Raw genomic sequence first — 21,869 nt, forward strand, 5'->3', positions numbered from 1 at the left:
CAATGTTTTGCAGCAAAGGATAGGTCCACAAAGCAGCTGCAGGCCCGGGAATCAATTATAGCGGGAGTCTGGATAGTCCCTCCTGGCAGCTGTAATGAAATGGAGAGAGCAAGGTAAGCAGAATTGCTGGGCAGGTTCAAAGTTGCAGAAGGAGAAGTAACTGAGAGGCACTTACGGGGTTTAACTGGGCAAGACCTCACATAATGGCCTGATCCTCCGCAATACAGGCAAAGATTCTGCTGGCGACGATGTTGGCGTTCTTCAGCGGTGAGAGAGGGGCCGAGTACGCCGAGCTGCATCGGTTCTGGTGTGTCAGGAGCGGCCGTGACAGGGGCCGGCGGAGCGGGGTTGAAGAGGCTGGGAACCCGTGGCTGCATCCATACTGGGCATGATTGGCCCGCAGCCCTCTCTGACCTTCGTTCTCTCAACCGACGATCAATTTGGATGGATAAATCAATCAGAGCCTCCAAGGTAGAGGGAACCCCCACTCGGGCAAGTTCGTCCTTGAGGGGCTTAGAGAGGCCCATGCGGAACTAATAGTGTAATGCGGCATTGTTCCAATTGGTATCAAAGCCCCATCGTCTGAATTCAGAGACATAATCTACTGCTCTGCGACCTTGTTGAAGTGAACGAAGGGCTGCTTCAGCGGAGGCAGCTTGCTGGGTATCCTCGTACAACTGGGCCATGACGGCAAAAAATTAAGCTAGGTTTGATAAACACCCGGACTTCTGCTCGAGGAGAGGATGGGCCCAGGATTGTGGTTCCCCCTGTAGTAGGGAAATTACAAAGCCGACTTTCGTGGCCTCCAGAGAGAAGGTGCGAGACTGAAGTGCAAAGAACAATTCGCATGCGTTTTTAAAGGCTCTAAACTTGCTGCGATCTCCAAGGAATTTTTCTGAGGTCGGGACCCTGGGTTCAGGCAGAAGCATGACGACTGCAGGAGTGGAGGTGGCCCCCTGCGGGGTGGAGGAGACTGGTGCAGGTCCCTGGGTAGTGGAAGACAGGATCTGTATAGGTCCTTCCAGCTGGGTATAGCCTGCTTGTAAGTCCTTCACTGCTAGTGCCAGGTCAGCCAAATGCTGGCACAGTTCCTCCATGGGAGAGGGTCCTCGCACAGGCTCACCGTTGCTGTCACGTACCTGGCGGTAGAGCCTGATATGCAGAGGATGGCCTCTCTTACAGCTCTGACTCCAGGCCCCTGATAGAGCAGACAGGAGGCATAAGTATGCAGAGTCGCACGAGTGCCTTGTAGGATCGCTGGACTGGAACCCCTGAAGAGACCGCAGAGGAACACCGGTACAGGAGAAGACCAAGAGCAGCTGTCAGCAGATAGCAAGAACTGGCTTGATGCAGGAACACCACAGACAGGAGAGCAGATGTAGCTGCGGATGGATGGATGCTCAAAAGGACTCAGAAGGGCTGGAGAGATAGCAGGTGCAGGCAGACCAGGTCATACACTGGCGGACAAGTCAGGAACAGACGCGTAGACTGCAGCGGAGTCAAGGTACAGACCGGATCAGTATTGGGCTGGTAGAGAGGTAGCAGGAGGAGCGGGCAGATGCAAGGTCAAACAAGCCGGATCGGGTGCGGGCAGAAAACAGGAGCGTCAGGGACAAGCCGGGTCGGATAACAGGAACAGGAATCAGATACTGGGAACAGAACACTCAAATGCTGTAGAACAGACAGCACCTGAGTCTGGGTACTGACCCATTTTAAATAGCCTGTCTGGCACCACGACTGTCATGGTGTGCGCGACGTGGCGCACGCACATGCGCACCAGTGGTGTTCTGACAGGAGCTGAAGTTTACAGGCCGTCTTCTACAACCGCCATCTTGGATGTTGGCATGCCCTTCCTGACACCTCCTCAATGGTAGGAGGGTATAGTGTAGGAAAATTATTATCCCTACAGTCTGTGAATGAAAACACTAGACATAAGGCAGAATGCACGCAAATTAAATAAATTAAACCCATAGGAATGTTATTCTAATAGAAAAAAATATGACTCGATATTTACAATTCCTTTCTCCTTATAGCTGGCTTATACTTCAGTAAATAAGGCTCCCCTCCTCCTTCACCCAGAGAATCCTCAATGGGAGTTTTTATCGAATTGCCTAGTGACTGTTTTGTGGCTGATTGAATGACTGCCCAAGAGAAAAAAGTTTCAATAAACTGATGATTTAGGTCACATTTAATCCCAACAGTCAAGATCATAAACAGTTCACTGTAGGGAAGTAGTGAACTGCCTCCAAAATTGGTAAGTTTGTGCCTATTAGCACAGCATGCAAAAATCTCTGAATAGAAGTGCTTTAGTCAACTAGCCTGCTGTGTTCACTGTGTTTATTTGTATTTGAGTTAATTTGAATGTAAATGAAAACACTAATGCAGATTTTTACATTCAGGAGTACACGACAGTCATTTAACAATTTTCATTCATTAAAAATATTAACAACAACAATCTCAACCAGAAGAAAGCTAACAAAAACATTGTTTAGCTTTAGTCACAGAAATGTCAGAGCACATTCAATGCATGTCAGTGGTAAGTAGCTATTCCCTTTCCGCTCTCTTGTCAAGATTCTTGTTGGTCTTAGATTATGTCCTCCAGAAAAAGCTGGTATTATAGGTCATGTATAATGGGTATTTCCTGCACTTACGAGCAGTCACCAAGTTGTTATCGTACTAAATTATCAGTTACCAAATCCAGCTCAGCTTGGATGTCAAGCTACTGTCCATGATGTGCGGTTCCTCATCTAATGTATGTGACGGATATTTATACATAGGAGTTTAAACAATACAGAGATAAAATTAAAGTGATATTAAAAGGCAATTTTTTTCTTTCAATAATTCCTATTGAAATTTTAAAGTCAGACCAAGAGAAACTTTTGGTAGCGTTACAACAGCCAGAACTCTGGCACAGGCTTTACAAATCCAGTAAATGACAAACAGCTCTCCAAAATTAGAACAATTGTTAAAATATGGAGAAAACCAAAACTAAACATTGTAAAGCAAAGTAGCCTTGGCAATTTTTTAAAAACAACAAACATGTCATTACTTACCTGCTCAGTTCAGTGGCTTTGCAAAGAGCAGCCCAAATCCTCCTCTTTTCGCGTCCCCTGCCGATGCTCATGGTCCCTCCCTTCTATTGATTGCCCCCACAGCAAGCAGCTTTTAAATGGGAGCACCCAAGTAGGCTTGCTCTTAAGCCGCTGTTCTGCATGCCCATTCACACGCAAAGTCGTGGCTCGCCCCCTCTCTTCTAATTGGGTCACTGGCCGTGATTAACAGCAGCAGAAGTCAATGGCTTCCACTGCCGCTTCAGCCAATGCGGAGGGAGAGTCCCCGGATAGCTGAGGCTCTTGTGCACATCGCTGGATCGTACTGGGGCTTAGGTTAGTAGTAGGGTGGCTGCAGCACAGAGAAGATTTTTTACCTTCATGCATAGAATGCATGAAGGTAAAAAAACCTTGAGCCACTAGAACCACTTTCAAAGAAACCACAACTGTTGTAAAACACTATACAGTAATCCACACTCGCATCAAAATGGCACATACTAAATCATGATGGGAATATGGGCTATGGAACCAAGATCAGAGCGGCTAGTCGGCAAGTAGTTAAGTGGGAAAGTTTCAGGAGAAAAAAAAAAAAAAAAACACAACTTACATTTTAAATAAAGGTCTGTGAAGCAAAATAAGGGTCAGTGCCCATCTGCAGCCCCACAATTCTCATGAATGCAGCACCCCCATTTCCATCAGTGCAGCACCCCCATTGCCAGGAATGCACCCGCCATTGCCATCAGTGCAGCCTGATTGATGCCCATCCATCTGCAGCCTTGGGGGGGGGATGGGGGGACGAGCGCCAAAAGATTACATACAGGAGAAACTCCTGTTTACACGGCAGCCACCCCAGTGTGTCCAGATCCCTCCATTACAGGCCCCTTCACCCCCATCACAAACACAGATCACCATTCCACCACAGATCCCCCACATCAGACCCCACTCCATCACAGATCCCCCCTCCACCACACATCCCCCCATCAGACCCCACTCCACCACAGATCCCCCCCATCAGACCCCACTCCACCACAGACCCCCCCCATCAGACCCCACTTCACCACAGATCGCCCCCCACCAGAACCCAATCCATCACAGATCCATCCCCATTACAGACCCCACTCTACCACAGATCCCCCCCTATCAGACCCCACTCCACCACAGATCCCCCCCTATCAGACCCTACTCCACCACAGATCCCCCCTATCAGACCCCACTCCATCACAGATCCATCCCCATTACAGACCCCACTCCATCACAGATCCCCCCCCCATCAGACCCCACTCCATCACAGATCCATCCCCATTACAGACCCCACTCCGCCACAGATCCCCACTCCACCACAGATATCCCCCCCCCATCAGATCCCACTCCATCTCAGACACCTCCCCCCCATTACAGACTCCCTCCATCACAGTCCTCCCTCGATATTAGTCAGACTGTCCCTTTCATTAACGCAGCATTCCCCCCTTCCTCCCCCTCTCCACACTGCCCTACCTTATTCACAGCCAGGAAGCACGCATGGCAGGTCCAGACAAAGGGTGGGACTTTTCAAGTTAAAGGCGGGTGATTGGTTGCTGGGACTGCCCCATTGTCTCTATCAACCAATCACCTGCTTTGTAACTTGAAAAGTCCCGAACTTTGCCCGGACCTGCAGCGCTGACAGGCTTGTGTGAAACTGTGAATAAGGTGTGTGGGGAGGGGGAGGAAGGGGGGAGTGATGCGATTATGTAAAGAAGAGACCTGCTGCCTTCCAAGTAATCAATGATGTTAGCGGCGGGCAGGCAAGAGCCGGCAGAGGGGAGAGAACACTAATTTAGCGATGCCTGATATATATCTTGTGTGACCCCAGTGCTGGGAGATCGTTGGGGGCCACAAAAGATATACATGTCCAGAAAACCAGACGGGCCGTTCAAAACCGGATCGCGATTGGCCCGCGGGCAAGACTTTGGACATGCCTGACCTAGGGAAAGGGAATGTACATACCAGCAATGTTTCCATAAGGCTGACATAAGAATTGCAGCTGAATAGGTGTGGAGTCCTTTGGGGCAGATGCATGTGTGAAGAAGGAAAGATGGCTACTGGAGTTGTCCCTCATGGTATAGTCCCGTGGAATTATGGGAAGCTACGGTGGCTTATAGGCAACAATCTCTATCTACCTTCTGGAGAATTATTAACAAAATACTAAATATGCAAAAGAGCCACTAGATGGCGATATTACAATGTATTTCACATACCATAGCATATACAGCAATTTAAACAAAGACACTTAACCACTTAAGACCCGGACCAAAATGCAGGTAAAGGACCAGGCCCCTTACGGTCGTGCGACGTGGCTCCCAAACAAAATTGGCGTCCTTTTTTCCCCACAAATAGAGCTTTCTGATGGTGGTATTTGATCACCTCTGTGGTTTTTATTTTTTGCGCTATAAACAAAAATAGAGCGACAATTTTGAAAAATATGCAATATTTTTTACTTTTTGCTATAATAAATATCACCCAAAAATATATAAAAAAAAAACAAAAAAAAAAACAAAAAAAAAAACGTATTTTTTCCTCAGTTTAGGCCGATACGTATTCTTCTATCTATTTTTGGTAAAACAAAATTGCAATAAGCGTTTATCGATTGATTTGCGCAAAATTTATAGTGTTTACAAAATAGGGAATAGTTTTATTGCATTTTTATGAATTTTTTTTTTTTTACTACCAATAGCGGCGATCAGCGATTTTTTTCGTGACTGCGACATTATGGCAGACACACCCGACAATTTTGACACTTTTTGGGACCATTGTCATTTTCACAGCAAAAAAAATTGCTATAAAAATGCATCGATTACTGTGAAAACGACAATTGCAGTTTGGGAGTTAACCACTAGGGGGCGCTGAAGGGATTAAGCGTGACCTCATATGTGTTATTAACTGTAGGGGGCGGGGCTGGACGTGTGACGTCATTGATCGCCTTTCCCTATATCAGGCAACAAACGATCAATGACAGCGCCACTGTGAAGAACGGGGAAGGTCTGTTCACAAACACCTCTCCCCGTTCTTCAGCTCCGTCGGCGATCGGGTCCGCGGCTCCCGCGGCCACGGAGCTTCAGACCGCGAACAGGTACAAGATTGTGCCCAGCCAGGCCATTCTGCCGACGTTTATCGTATTATTATATCGTATAAAGTGGTTAATAAACATTTGCTGATGACATATATAGTGGCATTTTTATGTAAAAAGAAGATTTATAAGCTGTGGGCACTGTAGAGGGGCAGATGAACTATTTTCATATTACTGGGTTTAGTAACACTTTAAGCACAAAAACTAAAAAACTACTCAAGCCATGGTCAATACAATTTTTGGAGGCCTAAGATTTACTATTTTTGTAGTAATACACAATTGGCTAGATTAGAAGTGCAACAAGTCTGTTGAGGAAGAGGAAGGCCCCTCGAAACGCATCCTGTGACTCTGGACTCCAGGTGGACATTACCATCCATTGACACCGGGAACGAGGAAGCAGCAGCACTACACATGCTTATTGGGCTGTCAGAGCCATTTCCCCATTAACAGCCAGTGGCACAGAGATCCGACTTTGTGCCTGTAGCAGCTGATCATCCAGCTGCACCCTTTTAGAACTGTGCCTCCACCACCGGATTGCACTCTCCCGTGGTCTCCCATATACAGTAAGTATACGTGTGGGGTTTTTACTTTTTTGAGTATTTATATTTACCCTTTCTTTGTCATTAAAACCTTTATGGAACTTATTACACCAGAGTGGTCACGCTGTCTCCCTCCCTTCCCTAACAAGTCTGCTTTCCCTAGTGATATAACACACACTCTCTCTCTCTTTAAAAACAAGATGCAATTATTATATCATACAAACATTCTCAACTGCCAATGATGAAACGGCACCAACATCCCTTACTGCTGCTGGCACCGATGCTCACTAGGCTGAGACTTGGATATAACAGTAGCCATAGAAGTAGAGTTAGAATGGGAATAGCATCCAACAGCAAAGTAAATAGCATTAAGAGGTGATATCAGTGCTGATGGGAATCGGAGAGTGAGAGACATTAAGCAAAGGCAGTGCTCTATAAAAATGTCCAAGGAGATCCACGTGCAACTAACTAGCTGTTTTGTGAGATGGCCAACAGCAAGAGAAAGACATACAGTAAAATATGACAAAATAAACCCGATATGAAAATGTACGTACACCCCACAAGCAATTTTCATATGAAATGTCCATCAGTATAAGCACCTTCCCTGAAACAGATCCACTGATGACTTAACAGGCACAGGATATAGTGCCCAATTCACTCTGTATGTGATTATAGATACTACAGCATAGTTATAAAAAATTAACTTTTTATTTTTTTTAGCAATGATAAGTTAAAAAATGAACAACCCACAACACAATATTTGTGGGAAAGTACAGTTGTGGTTTAAACATACTTTACCATAATCTATGTTACTAGAGCAATTCAAGTAAGCAGATCTGCATTAGCACAACACAATCATTAGAAGTACTCCAGGGCATACTGTACAGGAATATTTTTCTACACTTTCTTGAATAAAACTTGCCAGTTGTGAGTTGTAGTCGATGTGCTTTTTCAGAACACAATTAAAACAAAATTTGAAGGGGCGCTACAAATGATATTGGAAGTATGCTAACTTTTACTAAATGTTACAATCAATGATGTAACTTATATAAGTAAGGTTGTTCTGTCGTATATTGATAGTTACCTCACTTTCACATACACATTAACTTGATTTTAAATGCAATTAATACATATAGTCAAGGAAGAATAATGGACTACATTCTGCACTTAACCTGGTGGACATTTTCAAATGGCAGAAGTGACCAGTGCAAACCTATTTTGCATTGTAAACGACTAAATAAATCTTAATGGATTAAGAATGATCAGCTATCAACACACAAGGGAAATTAAGTGCTGAAATGCCTACATTGATTATTTTAAATTATTAGCCTTACTCTGTTCTTGAATTTGTATGCTTTTAGTGAGCTTTAACACATTTACAAGACTTATTGACTATAATTACAAGAGAATTCAAGTAATGGACACATCAATTATAAGCAACATGTCTTGACCAGACATTGGCATAAAGAATTCTAAAGAGAACTCCATTAGCATCTCCTCTCTCATTTTATTCACTTTTATCTGCCTTATGAGGGCATTCTGAGGGCTTACACAGGTCTTCTAACCAGGATCCATTTTTAGGATTTGAATTGGCTAAAATGTTAACAAATGTAAACGTATTTAAAATTTACATGATAATAAATACTTATTTAAGCACAAAATAAAATATATTGCAGAGGGCTGGTGCTGCTTTTCAAAATAATTTATAGGATGTGGTGAGCAGACTTTCAGTTGTATCCTCTAAACCACATATGCATTATTTATCTATTGTGAAAGGACAATGAGAGATGTTGTAGAGTAGGCACCAATTAAAAATAAGGTTTCATTTACAAGAGCAAATAAAAATAAACTCATGTTTTAAAGAACAAGGGTTTCCTTTGAGTGAAAAAAAAAACTGTTATACTGTGTATCTACATAGGCAGCAGTTAAAACTTCAACACAAAAGACAGACAAATCTTAAAATTACTGTGGGGAATTTCTGGAGTCTTTAAAAATGGACCTCAAGTCAACTTTTTACTTTTCCTAGGAAGTATCCAAATTTTTTTTACCATTCAGCTTTAATATGTTGTCAAAAATAGCAGTGCACTTTTTGTGTCTACAACCATATCACCAAATATCTTCCATACGATTATAATCATGCTGCCTCTGACTGCTAGTCTCACAAAATATGAAGTGAGAATTGGTGTTGTCACTTGCGAGCTGCTCACTGTTCCATCTGCTGGATGGAAAATAAAATGCTGGGGGATGCACTGCTCCTAGATGGGGGGCCTAAACTGTACAGACCACTCATATGTGGTTGGCTTTGCTAGGCATAAGGGAAGTGAGCTCTCATTGGCTTCTACACGGTGTTGGACATTATATATATTGGCATTAAATGATGAGTTCTCCTTTTCCCACAAAATAATAAATGCACGTAGTAAAAAAAAAAAAAAAAAAGTGAATTTTTTATTTTTTGGTTTCTGAAGCCTCTATAGTTGGGGTCTCAAAGTACCGCCCCGCGGGCCATTTGCGGCCCGCGGACCGGTTATAAATGGCCCGCAGGCAGGGCGGGGGGTGCCGCGGAAGTGTAGATCGAGATGCATGCAGAGTAGCGCAGGAAGCGTCTGTCATAAGTTCACTTCTCTCTCATGTCACGCTGCTACTCCGCGGCGGCCCCCCCTCTCTTCTCGTCCATCCCCATTTGCTTGTGACATCATCTAGGATGGACGAGAAGAGAGGGGGGGGCCGCCGGGGAGTAGCAGCGTGACATGAGAGAGAAGTGCACTTATGACAGACGCTTCCTGCGCTACTCTGCATTTGAAGAAAACAAGTAAACGCTGACCTGTGCCCTGATGTGCTCTCATGTGCCCTGATGTGCTCTGATTGTGTCCCATGTACCCTAATGTGCCCTGATGTGCCTCATGTACCCTGATGTGCCGGGCTCTGTACATCAAGGTACCCTGATGTGCCATGTGCCCTGTCCTGATGTGCTGTGCCCCATGTGCCACATGTTCCCTGGTGTGCCCCATGTTCCCTGATTGTGCCCTGATGTGCCCCATGTGCCCTGGTGTGCTCTCATGTGCCCCGATTGTGCCCTGATGTGCTCTGATTGTGCCCCATGTACCCTGATGTGGCCCATGTACCCCGATGTGCTGGGCTGTGTACCCAGATGTGCCGTTTCATGTGCCCTGTACCCTGATGTGCCATGTCCTGATGTTCTGTGCCCTGATGTGCAATGTCCCGTACCCTGATGTGCCATGTGCCTTGTCCTGATATGCCCTGTCCTGATGTGCCGTGCCCTGATGTGGCCTGTTGTGCTGTACCCCTATGTGCTGTACCCCTATGTGCTGTGCCCTGTATCGTGATGTGCCCTGTACCCTGATGTGCTGTGCACCCTGATGTGCTGGGTTTTGTACCCTGATGTGTGCTGTGCCCTGATTTGCACTGTCCCCTGTACCCTGATGTGCTGTGAAGTTTGCATGCGGCCCCCCATGGGATATGAAAACTTGTCTTGTGGCCCTCAGGTAATTTGAGTTTGAGACCCCTGCTCTATAGCATGACACCAGAGATCAGCAGATGGCTGGTGCCATGTGGGACTCTTGCAGAGCCATCAGTGCATCTGTGTGTCCCTACTTCCCTTACGGGCAAGCAGATACAGTATGACAGGAAGAGAGAATGAACTACCACAGCGCTCCACAGCATTGTGGTAGTTTATTGAAAACTACAAGCCGACAGCCGCAAAGGCTGCCAGACCTTATCATCATCCCATGCACTGTGAATGAGTGACGTGGGGGGCGGCCATGTTTTTTTTTTTATTGTGTTAGCGGGGTAGGGTAACCCTGCTAGCTGTCAGATCAGGGAACCGTGGGTGGGCGGGGGGAGTATGCGGTCCATTCATAACATGTTACACCCTGAATATGGGTATGTAATCCTCCATTTAAACTCAGTTTATAGTCAAAAAAATAACATTTTAAAATGAAGTAACAGCGAAAGAAGACATTTGCATTTTTTTCAATTTTATGTTAAAAACTCAAACTGCACTAAAATGAGATGTTTGAAGACTTAAAAAAAAAAAAAAAAAAAAAGAGAGAGAGTCTTCCTGATTTATATTTTACTTGTTCTTACTACACTCCCTGGCATTTTACAACTTGTATAAATATTACATTGAACAGAAAGTCTGTCTCATATTCACATACCTGTGTGAGTGCGGATATGTGCAAGGAATGCCATGGAATTACTGCTTTTGCACGTCTTGCCACAGTACTTGCAGACGTTTCCCTGGTTCTCTTCCCTCTCCCGGTTGATCTGCTCTGTATCCTCTTCAATGTATTTGTTCACTTCTCTCAGCAGCTCTTCATGCTCTTCCTTGATGTGAATAAATAAACTTTGCTCAGAATCAAAAGGCTCTGTGCACTTTACACATTTAAATGTTCCACCACCTTCGGGTAGCTCTTCAAAGCTGGCCAGTTCATTCTTTTGGTGACCAATGCTAGACAAGTGTTGATGAAGATTACTTTCTGTGAAAAATGATTTGCCACAGAGTAAACAATGAAAGTGTTTTTCTTTAACTGGATGCTTCATGGAAATGTGAACATTCAAACCACTAAGACCATCAGCTAGAAAACCACACTCATCACACCGTATTCGGGTGGAATCACCTTGAGTACTGCCATTAAATTTCTTCTTTTTTGTTGACTGGGGTTTGGGTTCTGGCACACTGATTACAGGGTTTTCTGATGGTTTACTACAGTCATTTTTCAGTTTGACAATGGAACAATCAAATAGGTCGTCTTCATTTGCATCTCTGTATTTGCTGACATTTTCAGATGGTCCACCATTTTCTGAAATTTGAGCAGTACATAACTCATTTGGTTCTTTCAGTACACTTTCTGCTCCTGTATGTTCATTTTCTATTTGCTCATTGACTGTATATTCCTGCATTAGAGAATCCACTAAGGGATTTTCATCCCCTCTCCCCTGTTTTCTTAAAGCGTCTGGATTTTTCTCACAGTCTGAAATTACAACCTGGCCAATTTCCACAAGCCCTTGCTCAACTGTTATTTCGTCATCCAAACTTGTTTCCATAATATTCACTTTGTTTGGTTCTAGAAGCTTATCAGATGGCTCCTCCCTTATTTTGCGACGGGAAAGTTTTTTAGGAACATCTTCAGATGAATTATGTAAATTGCAGGTCATTTTGTCAACAAGTGAAGCACTTGATTGAGAAGATTCACGATTAATCTTATGTCTCCCAGTTAACACATGAGAGCTCATCTGCTGGTGAGATACAGCATAGTAATTGCAGGCCTTACAGTAGTACTCATATTCTTTCACATGATTGTCTTTCACATGTTGCTCTAAAGATGCAGAGTCACCAACAAAATCACAATGAGCACACTGGTTATCATTGTGGTCATTGCACACACTCTGGACTTGACTATCTCCAGCTACAATATTGTCTACAAAGTCTTTGAAAGAGTTTTCACTTTGTACATTATTGATACTATCAGCAGTCACAGATAATTCCTTTTGAGAGCCTGGAAAAAAAGCAGATTTTGCCCCAACAGTTTCAGTTGTTGCATTGCCTATATTTCCCTTTTTCTTTACAGCAGCTTCAAATTTTTGTCCCTCTATTGTTACTACAATTTCATTTTTCTGCTGGCCAACAGGCTGATCTTCTACACGACTTATATGTTTCTTAGTAAGGCAGTGTCGTTCCATATCACCTTTAGTTACGGTGTCATAATTACATAATTTGCATTTAAAGTTGTACTGGTGTGTATGTTTCCTTCTAATATGCACTTTAAGATTTGTAACACTAGAGGCCACAAGGCCACAGTGAGTACAAGAAATAGAGATATTTCCTTTAGGCCTTCCTTTTTTTGGTGTATGCGAATGAGTGTCTTCGGCCTGAGAAGGGGCATGTTTTGAACAATACGAGTCGTCTGCGGAAGCTACCTTAAACTCTTCACTTTGGGGCCTATCCTTGTGAGTATTGACAAGTTCTGTAAATCCTTCATATGAAACTTTTTCAATACATTCTTCAAAAAGTAATCCAATATTGTTTTTCCTTGCATTTTCAATATGTTTACTTCTTTTAATGTGTCTTTCCATACCTTCCTTATGCATTGTGTAAATATTGCAAGCCTTGCATAGAAAGTGAAATTCATGTGCATGGCGAAGTTTGATGTGTCTTGTCAAGACAGTTGATGATCTTGTCTTGTAAAAACACTGTTTGCATTGAAACTGTCGCCGTTTAACCTCATTTACCACCACTTCTTGCACTGAAATTTCAATGGTGTTCACAACAGTACAGCTTTCAACTTCGGGGAGAGATGTATTTGCATCAGTCTTTAATTCCAAATTGTCTGCTCCAGAGCTATTGTAGGCTTTTACATTGCCCCATACATGTTCTTCCACTGTTTCATGATGCATCCTGTCATCATTGGATTTAAAAAACACTTTGCAAACATTACAATGGAAGGGCATCTTGTGCTTGGCAGTCATGTGGATTTTGAACGTGGACTCATCAGAAGCATCTAGACCACACAAGTAACAATTTAACAACACGTTTCTCTGGTCATGTGTATCGCTTTGACAATGCTTTTCAAAATCTTCCCTGGTCACACAAGAGTATCCACATGCTTGGCAATAAAACTTCATTTGTCTTGCATGTCTCTTCCAAAAATGAACAAATATGTCTTCTTGGCTGGCAACAACACTCTCACAGTATATACAGCCATACTGCATCGGTGGTGTATTGCATACTATTTCAAAAGCAGAAGATGGTACATTAATAACGCTTTGAGCACCCTTAACCATTTCTTGATTAGCAACATTTTGAATCTCTGGAGCTTTTTCAGCTGTTGGCTCTACAGATGAAGGGTTACTTGATGGCAGTTTATGGTCTTTAATATATGCAATATGATCTTTAAGAGAACCTCTTTTCTTTAGTAGCTGCAGGTGCTTTTTCACCTGTTTAAAACCATGTTTTCTTCGATATAAGCCTTTTCTTTGACGTGCTTTCCTGTCGTGTCTTCTTCTGGCTATTATTTTTCCAATAGCATTTAAAAGGATTTTAGGATCATTTTTTGTTTCCGACATGTCCAGATGGGTTTTGGAGGGTTTACTGTTGTTAATCAAAGCCTCCTCTGTATTTCTTTTAGAACGTTTTTTGGAAAAACCTAATCTGGAAGCACTGGGAGAAATCTCTTTATGCCCTTTTGTCAGTGAAGTCGGAGGTGCTTCCTCTTTCTTCAAGTCACCTATAGTATCCTTGAATGATAGAATCTTGTTGCCATCTAACTTAAGATCAGCATTGTTTTGTACATAATGGGAAGGGGCTGATCTATGCAATGGGTCTGTGCATTTACTGGGCTTCCCTTTTTTACTAGTCTTTTCCTTACACACTTTCTTTATTTTTAATGGAGTCTTTGCCAAGATGTTGCTTTGTGTTTCTACCTGAACTACGGGGTCAACACAAGTGTTTGTTTCAGTTTCACCAGGTATATCCCTGGCATTTTCATGTCGCGTGGATGAAAGAAGTTCATCTACAACACTAAAATGAGAGTTGTTGATGTCAACAGTATGATCCTTAATATTTTGAAGAACATCTGCCAATTTTTGATTATGTTCTTCTCGGGCTGCTAGAGGTGCTGTTCCTGTAAAAGCTAGAGGGAGCGATTCATCGGAGATGTTTTTACATTCAACTGATTTGCTTATGTTTGTTTGATTTGTAGGAGAACAGTAATTTTCTGAAGCAGATTCCATTGTTTCCAGCTTTATTCTTTTTGCCAAACCTGAGTTTTCAACGCCATCAACTTCCATATTGCTGAAGGGATGGTCTTCTGAAATTGGCCTTTTATAGCAGACACTTTCAGATACTATCTCACATTGAGAGCTGAAGACCTGTTCAGTAATGGTAGATTTAGCTACCTCTTCTGTAAGAGGAGTTTTCTCAGCTTGTTTCTTTTGATCATTCTCCATATTCAGTACATTTGCCAAAACCCACTAAAGGAAGAGCTGTTGAAACAAAAAAAACAGCATATTTTTGAGTATAAATCAATAATACAGCAAAGTTATAAACTTTGTATATAAACTAGTAAATATACAGAGCTGAAACAAGTTAACATGAGCAGGTGAAAACAGAAAATCACCCCTTTAGAATCCTTTACGTGCACTGCCCAGACTGCGGACATTAAACCATTTACATATTCTTACAAGGAAATCTGTGGTCACAGCCAAAACTTTCTTTTAACATCGGCATTGGAATGCCAAAACAACATTTCTATTGAGAACCAAATATAAGCTTACTAGAAAAATCACCTTTTATGTTGTGAGTTTTGCCTGTCTGCTGGCCTTGACTTTCCCCAACTTCCTGAATACCCTACATGCTTTGCAGCTTTTCTCTGTGGTTCACTTTCAATCATTAAAAACTACATATACCATAGTACTTGGAGCCTGCAAGCTGTGATTCCTGTATTGACTTGGCCTCCTAAAACTCCTCCTCTCAAAATCTCTAATAGACAGCAGGCTCTGGGAAATGTGTAACACAGCAGTACCTATTCACAGGTCACTGGGCTGAGCCGACACAGCGAGCGCGTGGGTCGAGCCGACACAGCGAGCGCGTGGGTCGAGCCGACACAGCGAGCGCGTGGGTCGAGCCGACACAGCGAGCGCGTGGGTCGAGCCGACACAGCGAGCGCGTGGGTCGAGCCGACACAGCGAGCGCGTGGGTCGAGCCGACACAGCGAGCGCGTGGGTCGAGCCGACACAGCGAGCGCGTGGGTCGAGCCGACACAGCGAGCGCGTGGGTCGAGCCGACACAGCGAGCGCGTGGGTCGAGCCGACACAGCGAGCGCGTGGGTCGAGCCGACACAGCGAGCGCGTGGGTCGAGCCGACACAGCGAGCGCGTGGGTCGAGCCGACACAGCGAGCGCGTGGGTCGAGCCGACACAGCGAGCGCGTGGGCTGAGCCGACACAGCGAGCGCGTGGGCTGAGCCGACACAGCGAGCGCGTGGGCTGAGCCGACACAGCGAGCGCGTGGGCTGAGCCGACACAGCGAGCGCGTGGGCTGAGCCGACACAGCGAGCGCGTGGGCTGAGCCGACACAGTGAGCGCGTGGGCTGAGCCGACACAGTGAGCGCGTGGGCTGAGCCGACACAGTGAGCGCGTGGGCTGAGCCGACACAGTGAGCGCGTGGGCTGAGCCGACACCGTGAGAACAGTGAATCGTGACTGCCCCACCCCTTGCCCCTAGCATGAGCAGCAAGGTGCTTTGAGGCAGAGCCGATGGGAATGAGGCATAGTGGTACTGTGACCTGGAGGCACTGCGAGTACTGAAGCATTGTGACTTGGGGCACAGTGTTTTTAGGTTCGGTGACTAAAAGCAATGCGAGTACGGAGGATATAGAGGGCCATAAAATCAATGATCAGTGGGTGCTAATGTGGTCAATATTGGTAGTGTAACTAGAGTGATTAGGGCTAATGCACTTAGGCTGTCAGAATCTTATTGCAGCCTCAGAATACACAAGAAAAAATTATGTGATGCTAGTAGTTTGGTGAAGAATATGACAGAACCAAAAATTACTGACACATTTAGACTTTGTGGAGGTTTTAGAAACCTAATTTGACATCTCACGTGACTGGCTTGAAACTGTCCAGGTGTACGCCCTGTATCAGAGGAACAGGGTGGGTATAAGAGGGGGAGGGATGTGTACATACATCAAGAGTGATTTCACAGTGAATATAAAGGATAACATTAATAACGGGGCAAGGAAGGATGTGTAAACCTTGTGGGGCTAGAGCTCCAAGGGGCAAAAACAAATGGGAAATTAGTAGTAGGTGTATGCCACAGGCCGCCCAACCTAAAGAATGAAGAGGAGACAGATCTCCTCTTACTGATAGAAATGGTGGAAAGGCAGGGCAATGTCATTATATTGGGGGGGCTTCAGTTACCCAGATACTGACCGGGCAGACAGAACTGCTCAGTCATCGAAGATTCGTAATTTCTTGGCTGACTAGCAGGACAATTTCAAGTGTCAGTTGGTGAATGCTCCAACTAGAAAAAATAATCTGCATTACCTACCAACTACAAACAACATAAAACTGATTGCAGGCATGAAAGTAAGCCTAGGAAACAGCAATCATAGGGTATTTGCGTTCAATGAAAAATGGGACATAAGGGCAGGACAAGAACATAAAAATTTCAAGAGCCAACTTTACTTTCCTGACATTAGATGGGAGGATATTCTAGACACAAAAACCACGGAAGAAAGGTGCGTTAATAACATATTAAGGAAAATCAGCCAGTGTGATCCAATGGGCAACAAATAGAAAAGAACTAATGTCAACCTGGTGGCTACATTCAAGAGTAAAAAGCCATATTAAAAGAGAAAAAAAAAAAACAACCCTTCAAAAAATACAAGGCTGAGGAGGTCACCATCAGCAGTCCAACACTACAAACAATGCAACTGAAAATGTAAGAGCAAAATCAGGGCAGGGAAAATTAACCACGAGAGACAAAGGAGAGTAGGAAAAAATAAATTAAAAAATCTACAAAAAAAAGTAATATATTATTAGTAAAAACGCAAAGTAAGAGCCTACTGGCCCCATAAAGGATAGTCGGGGAATTAGGTTATAATTTACAGGGAGAACACACCTGTGTTAAAACATTATTCTCCTTGGTTTTTACCAAGGAAATGGAGGGATATAATAGACAAATACGGTATTGTCATGAACAGAGCACAGAACATCCCATATGGCCAACAGAAGCCAGTGTTGAAAAAAAGACTGGAAAAACTTAATGTGAATAAATCACCAGGACCAGGTGGCTTACACCTGATTTCTCAAAGAACTTAGCCAGGTTTTGGCTAGACCATTATTCCTAATCTATAAGGACAGCCGACTGACTGGCAAAAGGCTAATGTGGTACAAATATTCAAAAAAGACCCGAGATATAAACCTAGAAACTACAGACCAATGAGTCCAACATCAATAGTATGTATACTATTGGAAGGCATGATAAGGGACTATTCAAAAATTAGCAGATGAAAAAAATTGGGATGGAGGAATGCCAGTGGAAAGGGTGTATCTGGACTTTGTCAATGCATTTGATTCATTGCCCCATAAAAGCCTAAATTTACAAGTTCATTTCTGCTGGCATTGACGATAGTGTGTGTACCTGGATAATAAACTGGTTACAGGAACATGCCCAAAGGGTGGTGATGAATAGCATATATTATGAATGGTCTAGAGCTGCAAGTGGGGCACCCCAAGGCTCTCTCCTGGGACCAGTTCTGTGTACCTTGTATAGAAATGATAGAGAGGATGGAATAGTTACATTTAATTATTTGCTGATAATACAAAGCTATGCAGGATAATAGCCTCACAACAGTATGTAGAAACCTACCAGAAAGACATGGCAAGTGTTTAATATAGATCAATATAATGTAAAGCACTTGGGGACTAAAAATATGAACGCAAGTTACAACATGGGGGAATCTAGAATGGAAAAAATGATCTGGAGGTCCTAGTAAGCCACATACATAGCTGCATTCCAATAGCATGCAATACCAAGCTTCAGCTAGCAGACTATTAGCATGCATCATAAAGGGTATCTACTCAAAAGATAAAACTATAACTTTACAAGACTGGTTCAGCCGCATCTAAAAAATGCTGCATAGTTCTGGTCTCCAGTCCTCAGATTTGCTGGCACTGGATAGTCCAGAGAAGGGCAACCACACTGAGTGGAGGACTGGAAGAACGCCGTTATGAGGAATGACAATATTATGCGAACATGCATGCATTGTACAACGTAGGAGGAGAATGGCTGGGAAAGTCAATGGGAGAGAAAGATTTGGGTGTTCTGGTAGATCATAGACTTAACAGCATTTAACGCCAAACTGCAGTTTCTAAAGCTAGCAAAATCCTCTTGGAGAGGGAGAAATAATTTTGCACTGTACAAATCAATAGTAAGACCTAATATAAAGATCAGTTATGGGCACCAGTTTGCAAAAAGGATATCAGAGAAACTGAGAAAGTGCAGAGAAGAGCAACCAAACTGATAAGAGGCAAATAAGAGCTAAACTAAGGAAACAGCTAAACTGAATTTATTCTCTTGAGAAGAGGAGATTATAGTGGCCTTTGATCAATATGTATAAATACATAAGTGTCCCATATAGTGAACTTGGTGTAAAGATATTCACTTTAAGGTCATTACAGAGGACAAGGGGACACGCTTTACTTCTGGAGGAAAGGAGATTTAACCTCGGTAAGAAATGTGAAAATATGGAATAGACTTCCCTGGTTCTGGCCAGCTCAGTAGATTGTTTAAAAAAAAAAGCTTGGATGCATTCCTAAAAACACATAATAGAACTAGATATTATTTTTTAGAAGTATTAAACACCAGGGGTAGTTGATCCAGAGAATATCCAATTGCCTCCAGGGGGATTCAGGAAGGAGTTTTTTTCCCCCACTGGAGCAAATTGGATCATGCTTTTTTGTTATTTGTTTTGCATTCCTGGATCAACTGTGGGTAAAGGATTGTGTATATGAGGATCTCAATATATTTTTCTTGCTGGTTAAACTAAAGGAACTAGAGTATTTTGAGCAGCGCCCGCATATTTAAACGGTGTTCAAACCACACATGTGAGGTATCGCCGCGATTGGTAGAGCGAGAGCAATAATTCTAGCCCTAGACCTCCTCTGTAACTCAAAACATGCAACCTGTAGATTTTTTTAAACGTCGCCTATGAAGATTTTAAAGGGTAAAAGTTTGTCGGAATTCCACGAGCGGACGCAATTTTGAAGCGTGACGTGTTTGGTATGAATTTACTCGGCGTAACATTATCTTTCATAATAAAAAAAAAATGGGGATAACTTTACTGTTGTCTTTTTCTTCAAAAAGTGTAATTTTTTCCCAAAAAAGTGCGCTTGTAAGACCGCTGCGCAAATACGGCGTGACAAAGTATTGCAACGATCGCCATTTTATTCTCTAGGGTGTTAGGATAAAAAATATATATATATAATGTTTGGGGGTTCCAATTAGAGGGAAGAAGATGGCATTGAAAATAGTGAAAAATGACATTAGAATTGCTGTTTAATACCAACGGCCACCACCAGATGGCGCCAGCTCACACAAGGAAGAGCTGGGGACTTTTTCTTTGCCCACCTTCCAAGCCAAGTCGCCAGGAGGCTATTTCTAGTCTCCATGGCGACCTGGATTTGTCGAGCCCTGGCTTAGAAGATAGATCATGATTCTCGCGGCGTAACATCATCTTACACATTAAAACAAAAAAATTGGGCTAACTTTACTGGGTTTTTTTGTATTCATTTAAGTGTATTTTTCCCCAAAAATTGCACTTGAAAGACCGCTGGGCAAATACAGTGCGACATAAAATATTGCAGCAATTGCCATTTTATTCCCTAGGGTCTCTGCTAAAATATATAAAATTTTCTAGCAAAAAATACAGATTAACTTAAGAAACAAATGTCAGAAAAAGATTTAGACTTTAAGTGGTTAAACTTCCTGCATTTACACACAGAAGTTTATCTCTTTGATCCAAGAAGGAAGTGTTAGTTACAATGTTTCCTGTTAAAAACTTGGCAGACTGCCCGGATATTTTCTTTTGACAGCTGAGTGAGCGTATAAGTTTCTCCACTTGTTATATGAAAGAATCGTCAAACTCTGCAATAGAGATCGTCAGGGGGGTTAAATCGAGATCACGATTTTTAACGATTAACTGTGCAGCTCTAGTTTAAAGCGGAGGTTCACCCTAAATCCAAAGTATTGCTTAATCGGTCCGAGTGTGTATTAAAACAGATCGCTATCCGTACTTTTCCGTGCGATCATTGTTGCAGGGTGTCAGTCTGACAACCCGCAACACCGATCAAGGTAAAGAGTCTCTCACGGAGACTCTTTACCACGTGATCAGCCGTGTCCAATCACGGCTGATCACCATGTAAATAGGAAAAGCCAGTAATCGGCTTTTCCTCACTCGCGTCTGTCAGACGCGAGTAGAGGAGAGCCGATCGGCTGCTCCTGTGACAGGGGGGGTTTGTGCTGATCGATCATCAGCCCAGCCCCCCCCCCCCCCCCGAGGAAGCCCACTGGACCACCAGGGATGCCCACTGAACCACCAGGGAAAAGAAAAAAAGGATGCCACCCTAGACCACCAGGGATGAGTAGGACACACAAAATGGATGCCAATCAGTGCCGCAATGGATGCCAATCAGTGCCCACAATGGGCATCACTGATGGGCAGGCATTGTTTGGCACTGATTGGCATCCATTAGTACAACACATACAATAGTGCCCATCTATGCCCATCCGTGCCACCTATCAGTGCCCATCCATGCCGCCTATCAGTGCCCATCCATGCCGCCTATCAGTGCCCATCCATGCCGCCTATCAGTGCCCATCCATGCCGCCTATCAGTGCCCATCCATGCCGCCTATCAGTGCCCATCCGTGCCGCCCATCAGTGCCACATATTAGTGCCCATCAATGCCACCACATCAGTGCCCATCAGTGCCACCTTATCAGTGCCCGTCAGTGCAGTACCATCAGTGCCTATCAGTGAAGGAGAAAACATACTTATTTACAATGTTTTATAACAGAAACAAAAAAATAATTTTTTTTTCTAAATTTTTGGTCATTTTTTTTTTTTTTTTGCAGAAAATAAATATCCCAGGAGGTGATCAAATACCACCAAAAGAAAGCTCTATTTGTGGGTACAAAATGATAACAATTTTGTTTGGGTACAGTGTAGCATGACCGCGCAATTGTCATTCAAAGTGCAACAGCACTGAAAGCTAAAAATTGGTCTGGGCAGGAAGGTGTATACGTGCCCTGTATGGAAGTGGTTAATAAGCTGCAAAAATACTTTATAACAAAAGGACCATTTAAATTGGGTAGCAGCACAGCCATAATGGTATATATTTTTGTGTAGTATGCATTTCATGGAAGTTAGTAAAAAAAAAAAAAAAAAAGAAGAAAGACAACCTGGTATTGTGATGACATCTAGTGGCTAGAAAAGAAACTGAAAACAATCTAAACCCTGGATATAGTACTATATTGCAATATACATTTTTTTTTAAAATGCAATATATTTGACCATCACCATTGATAACATAAATATTTATAATAGAAATGTAACCACAATCTAAAACTTCACAGCAACTAAGTAAAACTAAAAAC

At 43.2% G+C, this 21,869-nt stretch overlaps 1 protein-coding gene across 1 annotated transcript in view; it reads right to left on the reverse strand.

Annotated features, from left to right (window-relative positions):
* The window catches only part of ZNF407 (zinc finger protein 407), a 651,163-nt gene that overhangs the window by 608,815 nt on the left and 20,479 nt on the right, over window positions 1-21,869 (reverse strand). Inside the window, exon 3 of the mRNA XM_040353884.1 lies at window positions 10,868-14,693. Coding sequence (XP_040209818.1) covers window positions 10,868-14,657 — 3,790 coding nt within the window. The 5' untranslated portion in view covers window positions 14,658-14,693. The remainder of the gene's footprint in view (window positions 1-10,867; window positions 14,694-21,869) is intronic.

Source organism: Rana temporaria, chromosome 5 (assembly GCF_905171775.1).
Source record: "Rana temporaria chromosome 5, aRanTem1.1, whole genome shotgun sequence".
In the NCBI taxonomy this organism is placed as follows: Eukaryota; Metazoa; Chordata; class Amphibia; order Anura; family Ranidae; genus Rana; species Rana temporaria.